The following is a 21721-nucleotide window of genomic DNA, read 5'->3' as shown; positions in this document are numbered from 1 at the left end:
AGCCTGTCAACACTTCAAGGTTATGGAGTAACAGTGCTTACGGCAAAGCAAGGCCCTATGGTTAATGGAGGGAACATTGCCTCTGGCAAAAGACCTAGCCTCTTGTTGCAGCTCGACCACTGACAAGCTGTGTGATGCTGGATCCCTTCTCTCCAGACTCATCTTAATCTGTAATAGGAGGGAATGATTCTCAGAGTGTATAGAATCCTATGGTCCCATGACTGTGTGGAGCAGGTGAAGTGGAGGGAGGAAAAGAAGTTGCTCATACAGAGGCACGCAGCAGGCTTTGAGGTGGTGTCGCTCTCATCTGAGGGCAATTTTGCCCTCCTAGGAGACATGTCAATGTCTGGAGACATGTTTTGTAGCCACAACTGGTTGGAGCTACTGGCATCTAGTGGATAGAGGCCAGGGATGCTACGAAATATCCTACAGCGCACAGACAGCTCCCTACAACAAAGAATCATCCTGCCCAAAATGTCAGTAGTGCCACTGCTGAGAAAGCCTACTTTAAGGGGATCGCATTCCATCGTTTGCTCCTCCACTTTGCAGTCTTCTTTGCAATTCCAGATAACCTCATGCCCGGTTCTTATCCTGATCAACTGTCTAGCTGTTGAAGAAGCAGGAGTTTAATTTGCTAAAGTTATTGGCTGGTCTTCAAATAAAAAATGGTAACTTGACTAGTGTATGAGGGTTCCTTTAGAAAAGCAGGACCACTCGGAGTATATAGTCCATCAATCTGTCTATCTAATCTATACATGGGATTCATTAGAAGGCTTTGACCTTGCTCAAGTATGGCAGTTGGTTAAGCAGTCTCTGGAAGGTTGTCTTCATGTCTAGTAGAGCGAGAAATCTGTAGCACAGGCAGTGGGGAAGAGAAGATGGATAAAAAACTGAGGGAGGGGGAGCAAGGATGAGCTGGAGACCTACAGGGATGGACTTAAACCCCTGCCCATTCTCACAACCTCCAACCTGATGAAGTGAGTGTCCTCCAGGGGGAGCTCACTGGTGGCCTTTGTCACACAGCTGAACACCCCTGGCTCACGAGTGTGAGAAGCTGCAGGAGGATCCAGGGGAAGGTGAAACAGTTGCAGGCCCAACTGCTGCCCACAGCAACAGAGCCGCCCACAGACAGCCAGACAGAGCGCCTGCCCCAGCCTTGCACACAAACACAGACTGGTGGCTGCTGCACCTTCACCTGTGATCCTGCATGGAAACCTCTTAGCATACACCCTAACTGGAAACACAGGGAAAAGAATGCTGGTAAATGGAGTTCAGCCTAGCCAATTGGACGTGTTACAAAGCCACAACCACCGGATCCCATTTTTGAGAATGCGTAAGTAAAGGATGAGTCTAGAATCCATGTTTGTCGAAGTTAGCCTGCGCCGCGTTGTCTTGCTGAGCTGGGAGGTTTTGAGCTTCTCTTTCTTTTGGATCAGGAAACCTCACTTGTGACATTAGGATGGCCTACCCACAGTTTTGGTCTAAGAAAGGGTTTCTTAGGCTTGAGAACTTCTATGCTCTTCACTTCAAGTTCAGGAGACTTTGCTTTTAAAGAGATTGAAAGAGTGAACTAACAGGCCTCCTAGGAAAGGGATTAGAGAAGCCAGACACAAAGGGTTGTATTTTGTATGATTCTGTACATGTGAAATATCCAGAAAAGGAAAATCCATAGAGATAAGAAACATTGGTAGTTGCCAGCGGTTGAGGGGGGTGGGGAGGAAATGGGGAGAAACTGTTTAACGGGTATAGAATTTCCTTTGGTGGGGGATGAAAATGTTTTGGAACTAAAGTTAGTGGGTGTACAACACTGAATGTACTGAATTGTTCGCTTTTGAATGGCTGTTTTGTAAATTTCACCTCAGTAAAATTTTAATAAGAAAATTATAGAGATGAGTAGTTTTGAATTATGATTTCAATTCTGCCATTGCTGTAAAATAGATTATTTGAATATTACTGATTTTTCCCAGCCTTATTGAGGTATAATTGACAAATAAAAATTATATATATTTAAGTCGTGCAATATAATGATTTGATATACATTGTGAAATGATTACCACAGTCAAGTTAATTGACATTTCCATCACCTCACAGTTATGTTTTTTTTTTTGGTAAGAACACTTAAGATCTACTCTCAGCAAATTTCAAGTAGATAATCTGTTATTATTAACTATAGTCACTATGATGTACATTAGGTCCCTGGAATTTATGTATTATTTTATTACTTTATTATTATTTATTCATTGACTTCTTGAACACAAGAAAGGGCTTGAAAAATAACTCCTTGAGCAGTGCTAAGATCTGTATGATAGTGTAGTCTGCAAAAAAAAAAAAAACAACTAGAAGTCCAGAACCTTCTGTTGGGAAAAGGAGGATCCCATACTGCCCTGGTATAGTACTCTAAGAAGTAGAGAAGGAATTCACGCCTTCATGTTGCAGGTCCAGAAAACCTCTAGGTAGGGCTGGCCCCTTTAAGACTCAAAGACTGAAGTAATCTGGTAGTTAAGGAGTCATAATGACAAGTTTCTTGGGTAATTTTCTCTGGAAATGTAGCTCTTACCCTCCAGGACTGGAAGTACTGAGGAGCAGAGCCATCTTCTCAGTTTGATTAGTGAGATACATATATAGAGGGGGGATGGGAGGGGAGAGAGAGACAGAGACAGAGAGAGACAGAGACAGAGAGACAGAGAGACAGAGAAGGGCTTATACATCTCTGGCTTCATTTTCTAAAATCTAGGTATCCCTGCTCTAGACAGGGGACTGTGATATTTAGTTTGGGTTCTTTTCTACCCTCTGGGGAACACAGAGTTTAGTGAAAGGGGAGCATTTCTGTGAAATGTGGTATAAATACTCAGTCCTATTTCTAAAACCTTGGGGAGAATGAAAGGGAGAAGGTCCTGGCCCAAGAGCACCTGTGAAACCCATTACTACTGTAAGTGCACCTGCTGAGAAAAGCGTCTGGAGCCTATGTGGAGGAAGGTTACTTTGGATTTTGTACAGATTTCTCATGAATCTAGTATTTCTGATTCATGGGGAATCAGTGCTTAGGAATCCTCCAGGACTCACACTCAGAGAAGTGGATGGGTTCAGAACTGGGAGGACAGAGATGCTGAAGCCACCATCAGGAGAGCCTGGGACTTGGGCGCACACACCCTCCTGATAGACTCTTTCCTCTTCCAAGACAGGGAGCCGAATTAACTGGTATCTGTTTCTGCAGGAGATGCTGGCTTGGAAATGGACATGCTAGAGGACCTTAAGTCCCTGCAGTTTGAGTATGGGATACAAGAGGAAGACCGTAGCTGGCTGTATTTGCTGGGCCGTTCTCATGGGCTAATGATCAAGGCCTGTGCCCATGCAACTTTCTTCTGCAAGCTACTTCGTAATTTGAGGTAAGCTATGTTGCCAAGGTCAGGCAGATGGAGAAGAATCTCACTGCAGAGAATCTAAATGACTTAAACTTTTTATTTTGGAGAATAACTTTGGCAGGGGAGTGTCTTCCAAGTACTCCTGGTCTGAAAGCATCAGGGAAATGCATACCCAGGTCCCTTGGCTGCGGTTATGTAATAAAGCATGGATTAGCAGTGATTTCCTTTCCAATCAGTGAGTAGACTGATGAAATCACTCATTCATTCATTCATTCATTCATCTGTTCATTCACTCCCTCATCGGGATGACCACCTTGTCTTCCACAGCTACTAAGGACTAACCATTCCATGGCTGTTTGCTGAAAATGGGGTTGGTTTTCCCGTTAGGGGCTGAGATAACAGTGGAATGCTTCCCATAAAAAAGCCTCCTGGGACTTTGGGTCCCTATGGCCAGATGACTTGCCTGAAAACAGGAATACTGATTTGCAAAGATGTTTTTCTGATGCTTAAATAGGAGGTGTATGAGAGCCAAGTACCTAGGACTAAGCACCTAGATTCTGTAACTCTAGGTCACCAGTGGAACATTTGTTCCCCACTCCCACCCTCACCCCTCAGTTTACTTCTCAGTTTACTTTTCTCTGAAATTAGATGAATTCCTAGACAATGGGACCAGCTCTGAATTGAACACGCTAGAGACACAGCACATATCCAAGGAGTTGGCTGACTGGCTGGTTGATAAGGACACATAAATCTATTGGCAGCATCCAAGACAAGAGATGAGAAACTGATACGTGAAACTTCCAGGAGGCATTTTCTATTTGGAAGGATCAGGCACAGAGAGAAAATGTTCTCCTTCTAACCAAGAAGACACCTTAAATAGAATGTGGCTTGCGATGCTTATGTGGAAACTCCAGAACTTTTAAGACTCCATTTTTCACAGAAATAGAGAACAAATATAGGATTGTCATGTAACAATATAAAACAATGCCTTATGTATTCGGAGGTCCAACTTTGTTCATCTTGGGCCACTGAAACACATCCAGAACCAACAATAAGTGACCCTCTGGAAAGAGTGGCCTCAAACTCTTGATCCTCAGTTTCTTAAGTCTGTTTTCCCTTATAAACCATTTACTTTTATAAATCATTATGTTTGAAAAAGGCTAAGTTACTTGGTTTTCTGGGTTTGTGCAGACCTGAAATTGCAAACTAGAAAGAGGAGGTGTTATGGTAGGAGAGGGGTGCACTGGTCCTGATGGAGATGGAAACTGACAGCTGTCTGCACAGGAAAACAATAAAGGATAAAGTGTAACAGGCAGCTCACAGTGATGGTCCTGAGCCAAAGAAATAGTTAAATATTCAGACCTTGTGTTTAAAAGGCAGAGAAATACACAGTTTACGTCACCCAAAAATGTTTATTTAAGAATGTTTTAAACAAGTTTGATCCTTTGAAGAGGTATGCTTTACTTCCTGGAAAATTCACTCAGGAGGAAGATTTCATTCCCTAGTGATGCTAGATCCATGGGACATAACTGGAATGCTTCTCTCTGAAGTACTTAGGGTGTCATGGCAGGCTGCATTTGAGGAAGTTAAAGTACAGAACATCAAAGTTTGACAGTCAAGAAGGGCTGCACGGTGTGTATGTATTTATGTATGTTTCTGTGTCATTCTCCAGAGAGTCATTCTCCAAAAAATCATCACAGGAGAAGAAAATTTCAGAAGACATTCCTGATGATGATGAGTTAAAAGTGGGCATCATTGGAGGCGGCCATCTGGGGAAGCAGCTGGCTCATACACTGCTTCAGCTTGTCCCCATCCCTGCAGAGAGCCTGCGGATCTCCACACGGAGGCCAGAGGCCCTGGGTGGGGAGCACTGAGTGGTAGAGAGGGGGCTTGGGTGTGTTCTTTAGGCGGTGATGAGGCTGTTCTGAAAGGGTCCCTCAAAAGAGGAATCCTCTCATGCAGCATGCTGAGTCCTCAGTTTGCTAGCCTTGAGAAAAGGCAGAGAGGTGCTTTTTTAACTTGTTCCTTAAAGCAATTTTCTTCTCCACTTTAATGTTTTATATCCATCTCTCTTTCCTGTGCCCTTGATGGCCAGATATCTTTCTGGCTCTTTGATACAGAGAATCTTTCCAAACAGAGTTCAAATCTTCTAATTGGACCAGTTAGAGTCTGGTGGGTGTTTACCATTTCCAAACACTTGGCCTTATTTTTTAAAAAATAACATTTACTAAAAAACTTTAAAAATGTTTTGTAATGATTCCATTTGCTAATCTATGGTGATAGAAATCAGAACAGTGGTGTTGGTCGTAATGTAAGTTGGTGCAGCCACTATGGAGGACAGTATGGAGGTTCCTTAAAAAACTAAAAACAGACTTACCATATGATCCAGCACTCCCACTCCTGGGCATATATCTGAAGAAAACTATAATTCAAAAAGACACATGCACCCCAATCTTCATAGCAGCACTATTTACAATAGCCAAGATGTGGGAACAACCTAAATGTCCATTGACAGATGACTGGATAAAGACAATGCGGGGTGTGTGTGTATATACATATACATATACATATACATATACATATACATATACATATACATATACATATACACATACATACACAATGGAATATTACTCAGCCATAAAAAAGAATGAAATAATACCATTTGCAGCAACATAGATGGACCTAGAGATTATCATTTTAAGTGAAGTAAGTCAGACAGAGAAAGACAGATATCATATGATATCACTTATATGTGGAATCTAAAAAAATATACAAATTTTATTTACAAACCAGAAATAGATTCATAGACTAGAAAGCAAACTATGGTTACCAAAGGGGAAGAGGTGCGGAGGGATAAGAGATTGGGATTAACAGATACACACTACTATATATAAAACAGATAGACAGCAAGGACCTACGGTATAGCACAGGGAACTATATTCAATTTCTTGTAACAAGCTATAATGGAAAAGAATTTGAAAATATATGTGTATATATATATGTATATGTATATGTATAACTGAATCACTTTGCTGTACACCTAAAACTAACACTGTAAATCAGTTACACTTCAATAAAAAATTTTAAAAAATTAAAACAAAACAAAACAAAACAAGAAATCAGGGCAGTGGTTGCTTCAGGGGATATTGAAAAGAGGCCTGAAGGAACTTCCTGGAAAGATGGAAATATTCTATATCTTGGGAGAGATTTGAGTTACATGTGTATATGGATTTGTCAAAAATGATCAAACTATTTACTTCAGATCTATGTGTTGCACTGTATGTAAATTATACTTCAATAATTTCAAAGTGTAAAGTAATACATGCATATTATAGAAAGTTTAGAAAATTATAGGGAAGTAAATAACTACCTATAAGCCTCTTACCAAGATTATAATTTCCTTCCCATTTTTTTCTCTGATTATAACAGATTATATCAGTAATTGATAGTATACAAAGTTTTTGTATCCTCCTTTTTTCACTTAATGTATCATGAGCATTTTCTCATATTACTTAACATTCTTCAAAATCATGATTTTAAGTTTGTGTAGTATTCCTAAGTATGACTTTATGATAATTTATGTAACTGTGCCTTATTTAGTAGGACATCTTCAGACATAATTTAAAAAACAAAATTACTAGGTCAGAGAACAGGTACAGCTTTATTAAGATATGCTTTGTATACAGTCAACTACGCATTTAAAAAGTATACAATTTGATGTTTTGACACATGTATCCTCCTGTGAAACCGTCAGCACAATCAAGAATGAACACATCCATCACCCCAAAAAGGTTCCTTTTAATTCTTATCTCTCTACCTCTGCACAGCCCCCAACTCAGGAAACCAATAATCTGATCTCTCTCACTACTGTTTTGCTTGCATTTTATAGAATTTTATATTTAATGAACTCATACCTTTTGTACTTTTTTTTATGATCTTCTTTCACCTGCATAATTATTTTGAGATATATCCATGCTGCTTCATGTATTGATACCCTTTTTATTTCTGAGTAGTGTTTCACTGCATGGATATTCTGTAGCTCATCTGTTGATAGATATGTAAGTTATTTCCAGTTTGGGGCTATTACAAATAAAGCTGCTACGAACATTTATGAACAAATATTGCCAAGAAGAAATACTTTAATTTTTCTTTGGTAAACACTTGGGAGTGGGATGGCTGGGTCATATAGTAGGTATACTTAATTCTTAAAGAAACTTCTGATATATTTTTTCAAATTGACCTCCAAAAGATGTTCAGGTATAAACTTTTATCAGCCCTGTATAAGAATACCCACTTTACAACATGCTTGTTAATTCTGAGAATCTTATTTTTAGATTGCCACTTTAATATGCCTTTAAAATTTTTCTTGTCTTAATATGTCTTTCATTAATCATTAGAAGAGTTAAATATTTTTATAGGCTTATTACTATTTCATCATTTTTGAGTTCTTTTTTGTCCAATTTTCCTGTTGGAGTGCCTATATTTTTTTTCTTATTGATTTATAAATGTTCTTTCTATATTAAGGAAACTAAAAAAATCTTACCACTCAAGGCAGTTTCTTAAATCTCATCTATAGGACCAGTAAATATGATATTTCAATAAAGTACATATATTCTTTGGGAAGCAATATGTTTATTAATAAAATTACAGTTATAGAATATCACTGCATGCTGTATAAGAAAGCAAGAATTCAAAATGCTCAGCATCAGTTTCTATGCACTTTTGAAAATTACACATGGAAGAAGAGTGAGTGTATGTGTTTTCTGAATTTCCTCTTTGGCCTGTGCATTTTCCTGCCTGGAAGTAGTTGAGTACCCAGACAACCTCAGCATCAAATGTGTCATGTACTCGTGGTGGTGATGATAAGAACTGACCTCTCCCAATGCATAATATTCTGTTTTCCAATAACACTTAAAACACATTACCATATGTAGCTTATACTTTTACTTTCCAGAATCCAGATCACAATAAGTACAAATCAAATAATTAACTACCAAGGATTGTTTTTGTGCAACTACATGAGTGATCACATTTCTCTCTATATTTATAAATAGCTTGTTAACGTTAAATTGTGTATACTTTACTGAAACTGTAAGCATATTTTTCCAAATTCATCCCAGCCTCTGCCCTATACTCTTGCACTCATTCAGTCTTTCCCACCACTTCAAGCCAGTTAAGCTGTTTGACTTTGGCCCAGTCACATAATTCTTGAAGCCTCAGTTTCCTCATCTATAATATGGAAAAATAGTAGCCTCTGCCTCATAAGGTCCTTGTGAGGATTCCCTAGATAATGTATGTAAAGTACTTTGTACATTAGCTGGTACATGATAAATTCAGTAAATTGAAGCAGAAGGCTTTATTCAGACTTTTTTCTTCCAAAAAAAAATCTGAAAAATTCTAGCATTCAGTCTAAACATAAGACAGGGATGAGTTATCTTACAGTCTCAAGCACTGCTGCAGTGGCACCAGCTGCCGTGGTCATGGGGTTAGGGTATTGAATGAGGGAATCTCTTCTGATTTATATGGTGATGAGATTTGAGATAAAGTAATTGTCATCTTCTCCCAGTTGATGCTGAAGTCAAACTCCTTTGTACTGTGATCTTTCTGACTTCCTTCATCCCTCCCAGGTGAGTTCAAGAAACTGGGAATCCAGTGCTTTTACCGTAACTCTTCCCTGGTGCAGTGGGCCAACGTGATATTCCTCTGCTGCCTGCCGTCTCAGCTGCCTAACATCTGTGTAGAAATTCAAACCAGCCTTGAAAAGGCCTGCATTGTGTACAGCTTTGTAGCTGCCATCCCAATACCCAGGTATCTTGTTAGGGTGAGCACAGGACTGGCAGAACTGCTCTGTCTCCTCATCTCCATCTGGCCCCTACCTCTTGGAGTAGGTCATTCCCAGTCAGAGGTGGAAGTAGCTTCATCGGCAGAAGGACCCAGCCAGCCTTTGTAATTGTGTCTTCCCCACTTCTCCAAAAGCAACCGAACTGGTGGGTGGGACTTTTTTTGGATGTGCACATGTTTAGAACTGCAATAGAGCATTGCTTCCAACTACTTGAAGCTGACTAGTGGGCCCCTGTACATCAGTGAGAAGGGAGACCACCAGTCAATAAGCAGTATGAAACAGCATGAAAAGTGATTGAGAGCATGTGTCAAATATTATTTATGTACCCCTATTGTCTAAGCCAGTGCTTGGCACGTGATTACAGTCCATAAGTATTTGTGAGGTGGACAGATGAACAATCCAGCTAAGAAGTGGTGCCCCAGCACTGACCCACACCTGCATTTGCCTTTGAGCAGTGCTGTGCAGGGGACTAGGTTGTTGGGCCTGGATGTGGACTCAGTGGATCACGTAGTGGTTTACTCCAGTCCTGGCTCTGTACTCCCTGTCTTGGTGGCTTTACTTTCAGGTTGAAACACCTACTGAACCACACCAATATCTTGCGGCCTCAGTATCAGTGTGTTGAAGATCTTGACAATATCTGGGGGGCCAATAAGGAAATCACAGCTGCTCTCCAAGATCCTGTGATTCTTCAGGCTACCTGCCCCTACAGTCCTGCTGGTATTGGCTCACCATATTATTGACACTTGACAACTTCCTCTCATCCTCTTGCTATTTTATTAAATCCCTGTGTGTGTGTGTGTATTCATAACTACAAGCTAGATACATTCTCAACTATTTAAGTTTTGTATGGGAACAGCTTTGGTGGCAAAAAAGTAGCCTTTATTAGGGAAAGCTAAGAAGTGTGATTAATCAGACCCTTTAGAGTGAGTTGGAAACAACCAGATGGGAGAGCCTATTTAAACAGGAGGATGTAGCATCTGGGACTAACTGGCTTTTCCTTGCTGTGATCTTGCAGTTTTCCTTATTGGCAAGGACCATTCTAGAGATTTCTAGAGATGCATTTGTCATTAGCAATGTCTACATTAGCCTATCTGTCCACCTGTGATAGAGTCAACATATGTTATGAAGGGCACAAACAGGCTCTTGGCCTGGGAAGGAGGGTTTGCTTGAGGTTCATAAAACCAAGCTCTCTTGGAAAAAAGGTGGCTGTGCTAGGTTCCCTGCAAACCTTTTTGGTGGTGCTAACTGGTATTTCCTTTCTCATTGACATTTAGGGGGAATAATCCTCAATGTCAAGTGGTTGGAAGGAGTGTTCTATGCAGCCATAAACACCTGCACAAGAAAGGACATGTCCCACTCACAAGTGCTGCAGCTTCTAAATGAACTGTTCGTCTCCGTGCACTTTGAGACCTGTGGGAAAGACGGAGCATCTTGCCGAAAATTTCAAGTACAAGATTTTGTCAGCAAAGCCTATGCTGAGAACCTGTCTCAGAAAAGGTAAGGTATCAGAGAGCTGGCCAGTCTAACTTCTCCCACACTGTTGTCTCAGCAGATGGTTTTTATCTTTGTCCTTTCATGTTATCTTTAAAATTTATAAAAACAATACTTTCTTATACAAAAAGTCTAGTAATGGAAAAGTGAGAACCTGCCTTTGCCCTCCAAATCCCATTTCCTAGACTTTACCTTTGATGGTTTTTGTATTTTTGTCTTTTTACCTATGCATTTACAAACGTATATTTATATTGTCATAATGTGTATGCTTACCTATATCTATATATGCATTTTAGAAACATGGGGACTGTATGTGCTTACTATGTCATGGATACCGTTCTATGTTAGTATAATCATGTCAGCATCAATTATGAGCACTATGTGGGCATCCCTTGGATACATTTATTTAACTACATGTATTCATGCTTATTTCCTCTTGATGGCAGTGTGGTTCCCCCTGCCCCACATTTTGCATACAGGGCTGCTTTGAACATTTTTGTATTTAAACTTTGCACACTTGTACCAGTAGAATTTCTGGGTCAGAGGTTTAATATATATATATATAGTATGTTTGATAGGTAGTCCCAAAATCACTCATCAAAAACGTGATGCTTACATTTCTACCAGTTGTGTTTGAGAGTGCCATTTATGTATAGCTTGATAACTACTAGATCATTCTTTTTAATCTTTAATAATCTAATAGGGACAAATCATTGCTTTTTCTTTTTCTTTTTCTTTTTCTTTTGTGTAGCAAACACTTTTAAAGGATTTATTTAGGAACGGAAAAGTACACCTCCAAGAACAGGAGGCTAGCTGATCCAGAGGAGGAAAAAGCCTGTTGCTCTTGTTACTTCCATGTCACTAAATTCACTAGACATTGTAAAATCCTTTTCTTCCTTGGCTATTGAACACACCATCCTTCTTGAAGCCATCACTTCTCTTGGTTTCCATGAAACCCTCACATTGTCTTCGTTTTCCTCCTGCTCCTCCAGTCCCTCCTTTGCCCGCTCGTCTTCTGCCCCACCCTTAAGTCTGGGAGTTTTCAGGACTCTGTCCCAGGCCTTTTCTTTTCATTCTACACTTTGTTCCTGGGTGATCGTTTTCCCTTGGGGACTTAGGTTGCCATTTCCACTCTGACAGCACGTGACTCTATGTCTCTAGCCTAGGTGTCAATTTGGTGCCCAGGTAAGGTCATACTCACCATCTCCACCAAAACTCAGCTTGCCCAAAAGCACACCTGCTCTCATGCCTGCTCCTCCAGTATTTCTTATCTAAGCACATGCTCCTTCCCCGAGCTGTTCCAGCCAGAACCCTGGAAGTAAACCTTGACCTTCCCCCTCTCTTATGTGTTGTATTCTAATTAATCACCAATGGCCTGTGATACACTTTCAGTTTGGGAATTTTCCTTCCCCCTTATCCTGGGATTCCCTTCACCTCTCTCTTGTGTTGGATCTTTTTTTCCTATATACCTCTTCCTCTGGCTTGGTTTATTTCTTCATTATGATAGAATATGTCCTCCTCCAGTACTTCCTTAGAAAAGGCTGCATAGGAAGTAATTTTTAGACACTATGTCTGAAAATGTTTTTAACCTAACATTTTATTGACAGTATAGCCAGGTGTAGAATCTAGGTTAGAAGTCAATTTCCCTCAGAATTTTGAAGGCATTTCTCCATCGTCTTTTAGCTTTTAGAGTTGCTGTTGAGAGGTACAGTGCCATTCTAATTCTTCAATTCATGCTTTGTCTGAAACTTGTTTCTTTTCTCTCAGGAAGCTAGGACCTTTTGACCTCAGTATCCTGAAATTGTATGTGTCATGATGTGGGTCTATTTTTCTGTTATTGAAGTATAGTTAATTTACAATGTTGTGTTAGTTTCTGGTGTACAGCACAGTGATTCAGTTATACATATGTATATATATTTTTTCATGTTCTTTTCATTATAGGCTATTACAAGGTATTGAATATAGTTCCCTGTGTTATACAGTAGGACCTTGTTGTTTATCTATTTTATATATAGTAGTGTGTATCTCTTTCTGTCAGTTCCAAACTCCTAATGTATCCCTCCCCTACCTTTCCCTCCTGGTAACTGTAAGTTCATTTTCTATGTCTGTGAATCTATTTCTGGTTTATAAATAAAATTTGTATCTTTTTTTAGATTTCACATATAAGTGATGTCATATGACATTTGTCTTTGTCTGACTTACTTCACTTAATATGATAATCTTTAGGTCCATCCATGTTGCTGTAAATGGCATTATTTCATTCTTTTTTATGGCTGAGTAATATTCCATTGTGTATATATGTATGTATAAATGCATACCACATCTTCTTTATCCAGTCATCTTTTGGTGGACACTTAGGTTGCTTCCATGTCTTGGCTATTGTAAGTAGTGCTGCTTTCAACAATGGGGTACATATATTTTTTCAAATTAATTTTCTTCAAATACATGCCCAGGAGTGGGATGGCTGGATCCTGTAGTAAGTCTATTTTTAGTTTTCTAATCTTTGTTTTTATAAAGTTTGAAGCCATATCATCTGATGAATAGTTCATAATTTTACTATCTTCTTAGTGGATTATACCTTTTAATTGTATATTCCCCTCTTCTAAAAAACATTTTTTAACTTACATATAGTTGTTAAGAAATCATACAAAGAAATCCCAGGAACCCATTTATCCAGTTTCCCCCAATGGTACAAACCATAGTACAGTATCTACATATAGGCATTGTAAAACTATAGTACAATACCACAACCAGGATATTGACACTGATACAGTCAAGATACAGAACAGTTCTATAACTAGAAATCTTTCATGTTGGCCCCTCCTCCCCAACTTGACAACCATGGAACTGTTCTCCATTTTTATGATTTTGTCATTTCAAGAATGTTATATAAATGGAATCATATATTATGCAACCTTTGGGGATTGGTCTTTTTCATTCAGCATAATGCTCTGGAGATTCATCCAAGTTGCTGTGTGCATCAATAGTTTATTCCTTTTTATTGCTGAGTACTATTCGTGGCATGTATGTACCATAGTTTGTTTAATCACTCACCTGTTGAAGGACATCTGGGATGTTTCTAGTTTGGGGCTATTTTGAATAAAGATAATATGAATATTCATGTATAGGTTTTTGTGTAAACATAAGTTTTAATTTCTCTGGCACAAATGCTCTGGTGTGCAATGACTACGTCATAAGGTGGTTGCATGTTTATTTTTTTAAGACACTGCCAAACTGCTTTTCAAAGTAGTTGTATCCTTTTACATCACTAGCAATGTTTGATTTAGTTTCTCTGCATCCTCACCAGTATTTGGTATTATCACTAATTTTTGTTTTACCATTATATCTATAGCTCAATTTGTGGAGAATTGACATCTTTATAATGTTGAGTTTTCCCATCCATGTACACAGTATGTCTCTCTATTTGTATAGATCTCCTTTGATTTATTTCATCAGCATTTTGTAGTTTTCAGTATGCAAGTCCTATATATGCTTTGTTAGATTTACACCTAAGTATTCTGCTTTGTGTGTGTGTGAAAGGAATTACATTTTTAATTTTGGTGCTCAAATGTTCATTACATATATATATATATATATATATATATATACATACAGTTGATTTTTGTATATTTTATATCCTGCAACCTTGAACTCATTTATTCTAGATTTTTTGTAGATTCTTTTGGATCTTCTACATAGACATTCATGTCATCTATAAATAGGTACAGTTTCATTTCTTCCTTTCCAATCTTTATGCCTTTTATTTTCTTATGCCTTATTGCACTGGCTACAACTTCCAGTAGTATGTTGGATAAGTGTGGTGACAGCAGATATCCTTGCCTCACTCCTGATCATTTTAGCACTATAAAACCCTATGTCTTAATGCTTTTTAATTGAATTCCACTAGAGACTAATACTTAACTGCCTCATTTTTACTTGCATATTAACTTCTACTTCTTTTTCTATACAATTGAAGAGGATATCTTTTTTTAAAAAGAAGATAGCGTAAAAGAAATGAGGTCTTTTCCATTCCTAATGTCCATGATCCTCTTATATATTCTTTCTGAATTCAAGGAAAATATACTGAAAAGGATGTCAATTTCATTATCATAATCATTCTCTAATTATGAATTCCTTTCCAAATGCACTTAGAGAATTATACAAAAATGTGAAAACTCGTAAGTACAATTAAATTGACATACTGAATAGCTCCAGCTGAATTTTTAATTTAACCATGAATTTTAATTAGTTTGATATAGAAAATGAAGAACCTTATTTCCAAGTGGAGGAAAACTTTCTTTAAAGGAAGTGTTTAATGGCAAAATCATATGTATTGAACAGACATAAAAAAGTAACAGTATTTTTTTCCTACTCCAGGCCTTTCCCCTGGTTTGATCTGACTGCTGTGCAACTCAAAGAAACTCCCTTTAGCCAGTATCTCTCAAACAGCACTGCTCTCCAGGACCATCTTACCCATCTATATTGTGATTCATTTGGCATCTCCCTAACCAAAGAACAACAGCCAACAGAGGTTTCCAAGGGCTCTCTATCGCAGTAAGAGACCAGACCTCAGGAGTCAGGACTTCTCCTTCTACAATGGTTGTACCCTGATTATCACAATTGACAGTGGAAGTTATGTATGGTGTTTGCCGTATGTTAGACAATAAGGAATTAGAAAATTGTACTGATGGCTCTTTAAAATGTAGAATAAAATAAGACATCCTTTACATCAGTGTGTTTGGGTGTGTCTGGTTTTTGGAAGCAAGTAAATGAAACTACAAAACCTGACACACTTAAGCAAGCTGCTTCCCCAGGAGAGCCTTGCGTTAATTCAAATTATTTCTCCTCTGAGAGCTAAATCCAAGAAGTTATACTGGCATTCTTAGATAGTTCCATGCTTTTCCTGTAGCATTCTTTTCCTATAGCAGTATGTAGCCAACAAATGATACAGTTTGATTTTCCTACCAGTTTGGATAGAAAAGCAAAAGTGTAGTAAACAATCTTACTTGAATTATGACTCATTTTATGCTTATTTCAGCTATATATGACTGTTTTGGTACTATCTTATTTAACCCTGTTCCCATTTAAACCATTTTAAACCATAAAACCACTTTAAAAAATAGCTGGCATTTATGTTAAATGGCTAAAAATAATTTTGTGAAATATTGATTTTATTCCTACAGTGCAAATTTATTTCATGTTTTATAATTAGTTTATGTCAATAGTAATAGAGTAGAAAATAATAAGTGACCATCAAGTTGAGAAAGTATGACACTGATTATATTCTGTCATTGAACAGAACTATTGTTTGCCAAACGCTAAAGTGCTTTTAAACAAAACCATTCACTATACATGTAAACTACCACAGTCTTGGGTTAAGTATTTACATTTTTCTTTTTTGCATACTTGTGAGCCAAACAAACTCAAAAGTATGCTGTTAAATGGTTTGAAATAAAATTCTGTTAAGCCTAATTTTTTCCCAGGTTGGACTATCATCAAACATTGACACTTGGTATGAATGCTAATTTAAGGCACTGTTCCTTCTCTCAGTAGGGAAAAAAAAAAAGCAAAGAAATGGATTCCTTTGACTATTCATTCAGGCGTAAGGAACTGGATAGGGTATACCATTGCCCTTCTGGATTGTAGTAGTCCTACAGTGGTTCTTAGGATTAAGAAGTGGAGCTGGAGCCACCACACAAAAAGCCTTGTAAACAAACTCCAGGCTCTACTCCATAGTCAGTAGTACTTCTATAAACCATGTTGTATTTAAGGATAAATACAAATATAAAAAGATTTTAAAACATTTTTTTCTCCAATGCCAAAAGGGAAAGAGAACTTCCTCCCTCCTTTTTTATAAAAATTTCCTTTTGAAAACTTGTAATTTAAATCCTTTTCCTCTGTTTTTGAGATGTATGCAAATCTTTTAAAAAAGTGAATAAGCCTCCTGCCAGTTTTATATCCCAGGACTGTCTTTTGGGAGGGCCTTGGAGCCATCTCTTCGAAATGTGAGCATTTGGAAGGATGACACTTTGTCTCCCTGACTCTGGGAGTTGAGCCTAAGTGCTTGGTTCCAGGTAGTAACTTTCTGTTTGTCATAAGATATGAGAAGTTTTATTTTTTCCTTTGGATACAGACAGTTAACATGGAAATAATGGATTTTATCTGCCTGGCTATATAAAAGGGTGAGATTTCCTTGTCTTTGCAATCTCTTTAATGGCTTGCCTATAATGGGCATCACAGGCTGATTTAACGCTGATTCGATAGTAAAACTTTTTCTGCACTTATGAAGGAATATCTGGGTTGCCAGGCGATTTTGCTTTTAGTTCTGTTTCTCCAACATGTTCCGATTAACAGATGCATTACTAGAATTTATCAAAAATTATTACAATTTTTACAATTTCTCCAGAAAGAGAACTATTGTTATCTTTGTTTTAACAAGGGACTAAATTGAAACACAAATAAAGGGAAGGTGCTGTGAGTCAGTGACAGAACTAGGAATGGAGCCAGTAGTTCTAACTTTGACCCTGAATGAAGAGGAGAAAAAGAAAATGCAGGAAGACCACTCTTCTCTCCCCACAGAATTTAGATTGATTTTCAAGCTAAGTGAAATGGCTTTCCCTATGGTTCAGTGGAATATAATGTCCCATCCTCTTCAGGGGTGGTTATTTCTGGAGCATAATCCTGTAATCTTGCCTCTTGCACAAATTCAGACAAGGTTAAGGAATCAGATTTAACTCCAGTATGACCTTTTTGCTCTAAAAATAAGCCAACATTGTCCCTGTAGGGAAGGCTGATGGAGCGTGTGAATAATGGCTCTTCAATTCCCAGTAGCTCCCGAGTATGCTGAGAAATTACCTGAAATGCAAGGATAATTTTTTAATTGGATTAACCTGAAAATACAACTAAATCAAGTTAAGTTTCTTAGCTTCGTTTCTTAGGCCTCTTGAATGCTAACTCCTTAAGCTATTTCTATGGGGTAAAAAAATTATGAAATAACACATTGAAAGGCTTCCTGCCCTGGCCTTATCAAAACACACTTCTTAAGAGAAATGTCACATGATTTATCTCTTTAAAAATACCACTTAAAGTTGGTTCCAGGCCCTTGCATCAGATAGCTACGGACGGGTTCATTTCTTTCTTTTGGCTGAGCAAGCTGATCGTTGATATGAACAGATAATGTTCAGATTAGGAGCCATGACTGTCTCTAGCATAGTTAATAAATAACTTGTCTATAAGGAACTCAGTTAATGTTCAACTAAAAAAATCATTACTCAAATAGTTATTCAATTTGTTTGACTAAAAATAAATCTCAAACACTAAAAAGCAGACATTAAAGTTCCAGTTATTTTATTAGTGCCTATACTTGTATATTCCTTTAAAAAGATCTTTTGGCACAATTTTTCATGTCTCTAAAGTATAATCCATATTCACTGAGTACCATGCTACTTGATATCCTAAGCTGTCATTGCATTTTCAAAGTCTAGTTTTAATTATAGGTCTGTTAAAATGCTGCTTCTTGAATTCATATTCTGCATCTGGGTAAGAATGTAGTCCGTGAAATTGCTGCTAGAATACAGTCAAAAGAGAACATGGAATTGATCTTTTTTTTTTTTCGTTTAAAACTATTGGCCATAGTTACAAAACTGTAAAATGCACAGTTCTAAACCTGATACAAAACTGCCCATTAGTGGTGCATTTTAGATAGGTAGGATAACTGTATTCTCAAATCTTACTTGAATTGGTTTAGTTTAGACTCTAGGGATGGTTTGAGGGTAAAAGACAGATTTACATAGTTGCCTTGCATTCCCAGAAGGAATACTTACTGAGGTCTGTAGCAGTTGAGGTTTCTGAGCATTGAGATCCAAATTACTAAAGGTGCCTCTTAAGAATTCTCATTTATAATTGATGCTGCTACACTCAACATCTTGTTTGATCAGCATCTCACCCTAGCCCTCCTTTAGAATGCTCCTTACCAGAACAGGTTATTTCACAAATTCACTACGGTTTACAGACGGTATTCCCAGGAAGGGCCCTGTAGTCATAACACATTCAGTATCAACCAAAAGAATTATGTGCCTACTGTAGACAAAGAGAGTCCAATACTGTTTAATATTCTAATGCATAAAATAAAAGTGTTATAAAGCTACTGGTTACATGCGGAATCAGGAAATATAATCTAGCCATCTCTCCTCTAATTCAGTGATTCTTAAGGTATGTCTGAATTTCACTGATGGACCATGAAGTTCCTCTGGTGGGCTATTAATTAATCTAAAACTGTGAGTTCTTTCTTTAGTTCTGATGAATAACAAGCAATAGATTATTTTTGCCTAAGACTTAGGGCAACTTACTATAACTTACTTGAGTTAGTAAGGATGATTAAAAATAGGCATTCATGAAGATAATTAGTTTTCTAAGGATTCTTCCATATTCTAGGACGGTGGCCCACGCTCAATGCTTGGCATCACTGTAGAGCACCTATTTCACATGGCCTCAAGCGGAGATTTGTAATGCCTATCGTTTTCAGGTAGATCCTATTATTACTATATCATCATTGTATCTTGTATTGATCATGGTTTTCATGCTATTCTTGCTTTTATTTGTAAACTACTGATGGTTTTGCTTCATCATGACCAATTTATTATGTACTATTTATTTACCTTATAGTATGTAACTATGCACATTTGCATAGCTGTTAACTTATAATTTACTTTAGTTAAACCTAAAGACATAACTGTTGTGGTTCAAATATGAATCATCTATACCACCATTACTTTTTTTCCTTTTTAACCATTTTTAAAATTGAACTATAGTCAGTTTACAATGTTATGTCAATTTCTGGTGTATAGCATCACGTTTCAGTCATACATATACATACAGATATTTGTTTTCATATTATACCATCATTATTAAAGCAGATATACAATGTCCTTAAAGTCTGCTTGTTGATTCATATAACAGTGTGGATTAATCTTAAATGCATTTTGCTTAGGGAAGGAAGCCAAACTCAAAGGCTACATATTATTTCATTCCACTTATGTGATATTCTGGAAAAGGAAAACTGTAGGGACAAAAAAACAGATTAATGGTTGCCAGGGATTGGGTGGAGGGATGGGGGAAATTTTAGAGTGATAGAATTATTCTATACAGTTCTGTGGTGGTAGATACATGACCCTGTGCATCTGTCAAGACCCACAGAACTATATACTACGAAGAATGACTTTATTGTAGGCAAATTTTTAAAAAGCCAGGATGTTGTGGGAATCCATGTTTGCTTCTTTTTTGTTACATTCACTAGTTTGTTGTATTTTTTAGATTCCAAATAACAGTGGTATCACACAGTATTTGTCTTCTCTGTCTGACTTATTTCACTTAGCATAATGCCCCCTGTGGACTTAGTAACCCACTTCTTCTTCTTCTTCTCCTTCTTCTCCTTCTCCTTCTCCTTCTCCTTCTCCTTCTCCTTCTCCTTCTCCTTCTTCTTCTTCTTCTTCTTCTTCTTCTTCTTCTTCTTCTTCTTCTTCTTCTTCTTCTTCTTCTTCTTCTTCTTCTTCTTCTTCTTCTTTCTTCTTCTTCTTCTTCTTTCTTCTTCTTCTTCTTCTTCTTCTTCTTCTTCTTCTTCTTCTTCTTCTTCTTCTTCTTCTCCTTCTTCTCCTTCTTCTCCTTCTTCTCCTCCTTCTTCTCCTCCTTCTTCTCCTCCTTCTTTCTCCTCCTTCTTTCTCCTCCTTCTTCTTCTTCTTCTTTCTCCTTCTTCTCCTTCTCCTTCTCCTCCTTCTCCTTCTCCTTCTCCTTCTTCTCCTTCTCCTTCTCCTTCTTCTCCTTCTCCTTCTCCTTCTCCTCCTCCTCCTCCTCCTTCTCCTCCTTCTCCTTCTCCTTCTTCTTCTTCATTTTTTTAACATTTTTTATTGATTTATAATCATTTTACAATGTTGTGTCAAATTCCAGTGTAGAGCACAATTTTCAGTTATACATGAACATATATATATATTCATTGTCACAGTAACCCATTTCTAATGAACAGAATATGAAAAGGGAAACACAGTAACTTTGTGGTGAAGAAACTTGGCAGACACTACTTTAACCAAGTGATCAAAGTTAACATCTCCAGTAATAAATCATGTTACCACGTACTCCCTGATACGATAAGATGAGAAAGGCTCAGCACTTCTGTGATAGTCTCCCGACAAAGCATCATCTCATGGGAAACATGAGACAAACTCAAACGGAGGGAAATCTACAACATACCTGACCACTACTCTTCAAAGTTTCAATGTCACGAAAGACAAAGAAAGATCAAGAAACTGTCCCATATTGGAGAAGACCAAAGAAACATAAAGCTAAATGCAAGGTGGTATCCCCAGCTGGATTATGAAACCAAAAAAAGAAAAAAATAAGTGAATAAATTGCAGAAATCTGAATAAAGTCTGTAGTTTGTTGAACAGTACTGTGCTGATTTAATTTCTTAGTTCTGATAAATGGTTACGTAAGATGTTAACATTAGGGGACATGGTTACATAAGATGTTAACATTAGGGGATGCTGGGCTAAGAATATATGCGAACTCTCTGTACTGTCTTCACAACTCTTGTGTAAAACTAAAATTGAAAATTTAAAAAAAGAAAAATATTTTTGTTTAGTGATAATTACTGACATGTTATGAATCTGTGCTATTTAAATAGTTTGCAACAAGGTAGGTGTAGTGAAATTGCTGAGATATTATAAATCTTACAAGGCTATACTTTGTAATGAAAATCATGCATACAAAAAGAATAAGCAATTCATCTGTTTTCCAAATACTTATCAGAGTTCTTTTGTTCACTTGATGGAGTGAATATTTAGTATTTTGAGAATTATTTTCTAAGGCAGAAAGCTGAGGCAAGTGCAGTGTTACCTTGTCTAGCTTGTCCCTAGAATGAGTAAGGTTGACATTCTCTCCCCTTTTTACCAAGCTACTGCATCACTACAAATGGGAAAGACAAGATAGTGGTTTCAAGCACTCCCTTGGCCAGGTGAAAAAAAGAATTAGT

General features: G+C 37.6%; 2 protein-coding genes across 12 annotated transcripts in view; one reads left to right on the top strand and one right to left on the bottom strand.

Moving 5' to 3' along the window:
• Positions 1–21721, bottom strand: part of SAMD15 (sterile alpha motif domain containing 15) — a 28777-nt gene that overhangs the window by 2576 nt on the left and 4480 nt on the right. Inside the window, exons 3-4 of one of the 8 annotated variants that reach the window (XM_072963492.1) lie at positions 7280–7409; positions 4755–4933 (exon numbers count right to left, since the gene is read on the bottom strand). The exons of 1 other annotated variant lie outside the window; for it this stretch is intronic. In XM_072963492.1, coding sequence (XP_072819593.1) covers positions 7383–7409 — 27 coding nt within the window. In that variant the 3' untranslated portion in view covers positions 4755–4933; positions 7280–7382. Of the gene's footprint in view, positions 1–4754; positions 4934–7003; positions 9099–16441; positions 17554–21125; positions 21290–21721 lie in introns of those variants that run through there. 6 more of the 8 variants (XM_072963493.1, XM_072963491.1, XM_072963494.1 and 3 more) reach the window with 6 other exon arrangements.
• Positions 44–21139, top strand: NOXRED1 (NADP dependent oxidoreductase domain containing 1). 4 transcript variants are annotated; one of them, XR_012073760.1, is made up of 9 exons: positions 44–1333; positions 3215–3386; positions 5035–5222; positions 8993–9173; positions 9773–9924; positions 10482–10704; positions 15076–15297; positions 19132–19222; positions 20717–21139. XR_012073760.1 is itself a non-coding variant. In XM_006206144.4 (7 exons), the coding sequence occupies exons 1-7, from the start codon at positions 1255–1257 to the stop codon at positions 15254–15256; spliced, it is 1176 nt and encodes a 391-aa protein (XP_006206206.3). In that variant the 5' UTR covers positions 44–1254; the 3' UTR covers positions 15257–15425. The 4 variants fall into 4 exon arrangements, 1 of the variants encoding a protein (XP_006206206.3); XR_012073761.1 differs by lacking the exon at positions 44–1333 and adding an exon at positions 2532–2608; XR_012073762.1 differs by lacking the exon at positions 44–1333 and adding an exon at positions 2753–2929.

This window comes from Vicugna pacos, chromosome 6 (assembly GCF_048564905.1).
Source record: "Vicugna pacos chromosome 6, VicPac4, whole genome shotgun sequence".
NCBI classification, from domain to species: domain Eukaryota; kingdom Metazoa; phylum Chordata; class Mammalia; order Artiodactyla; family Camelidae; genus Vicugna; species Vicugna pacos.
Note: the sequence above shows the minus strand (reverse complement) of the source record. Positions and strands in the feature narration are given on the sequence as shown.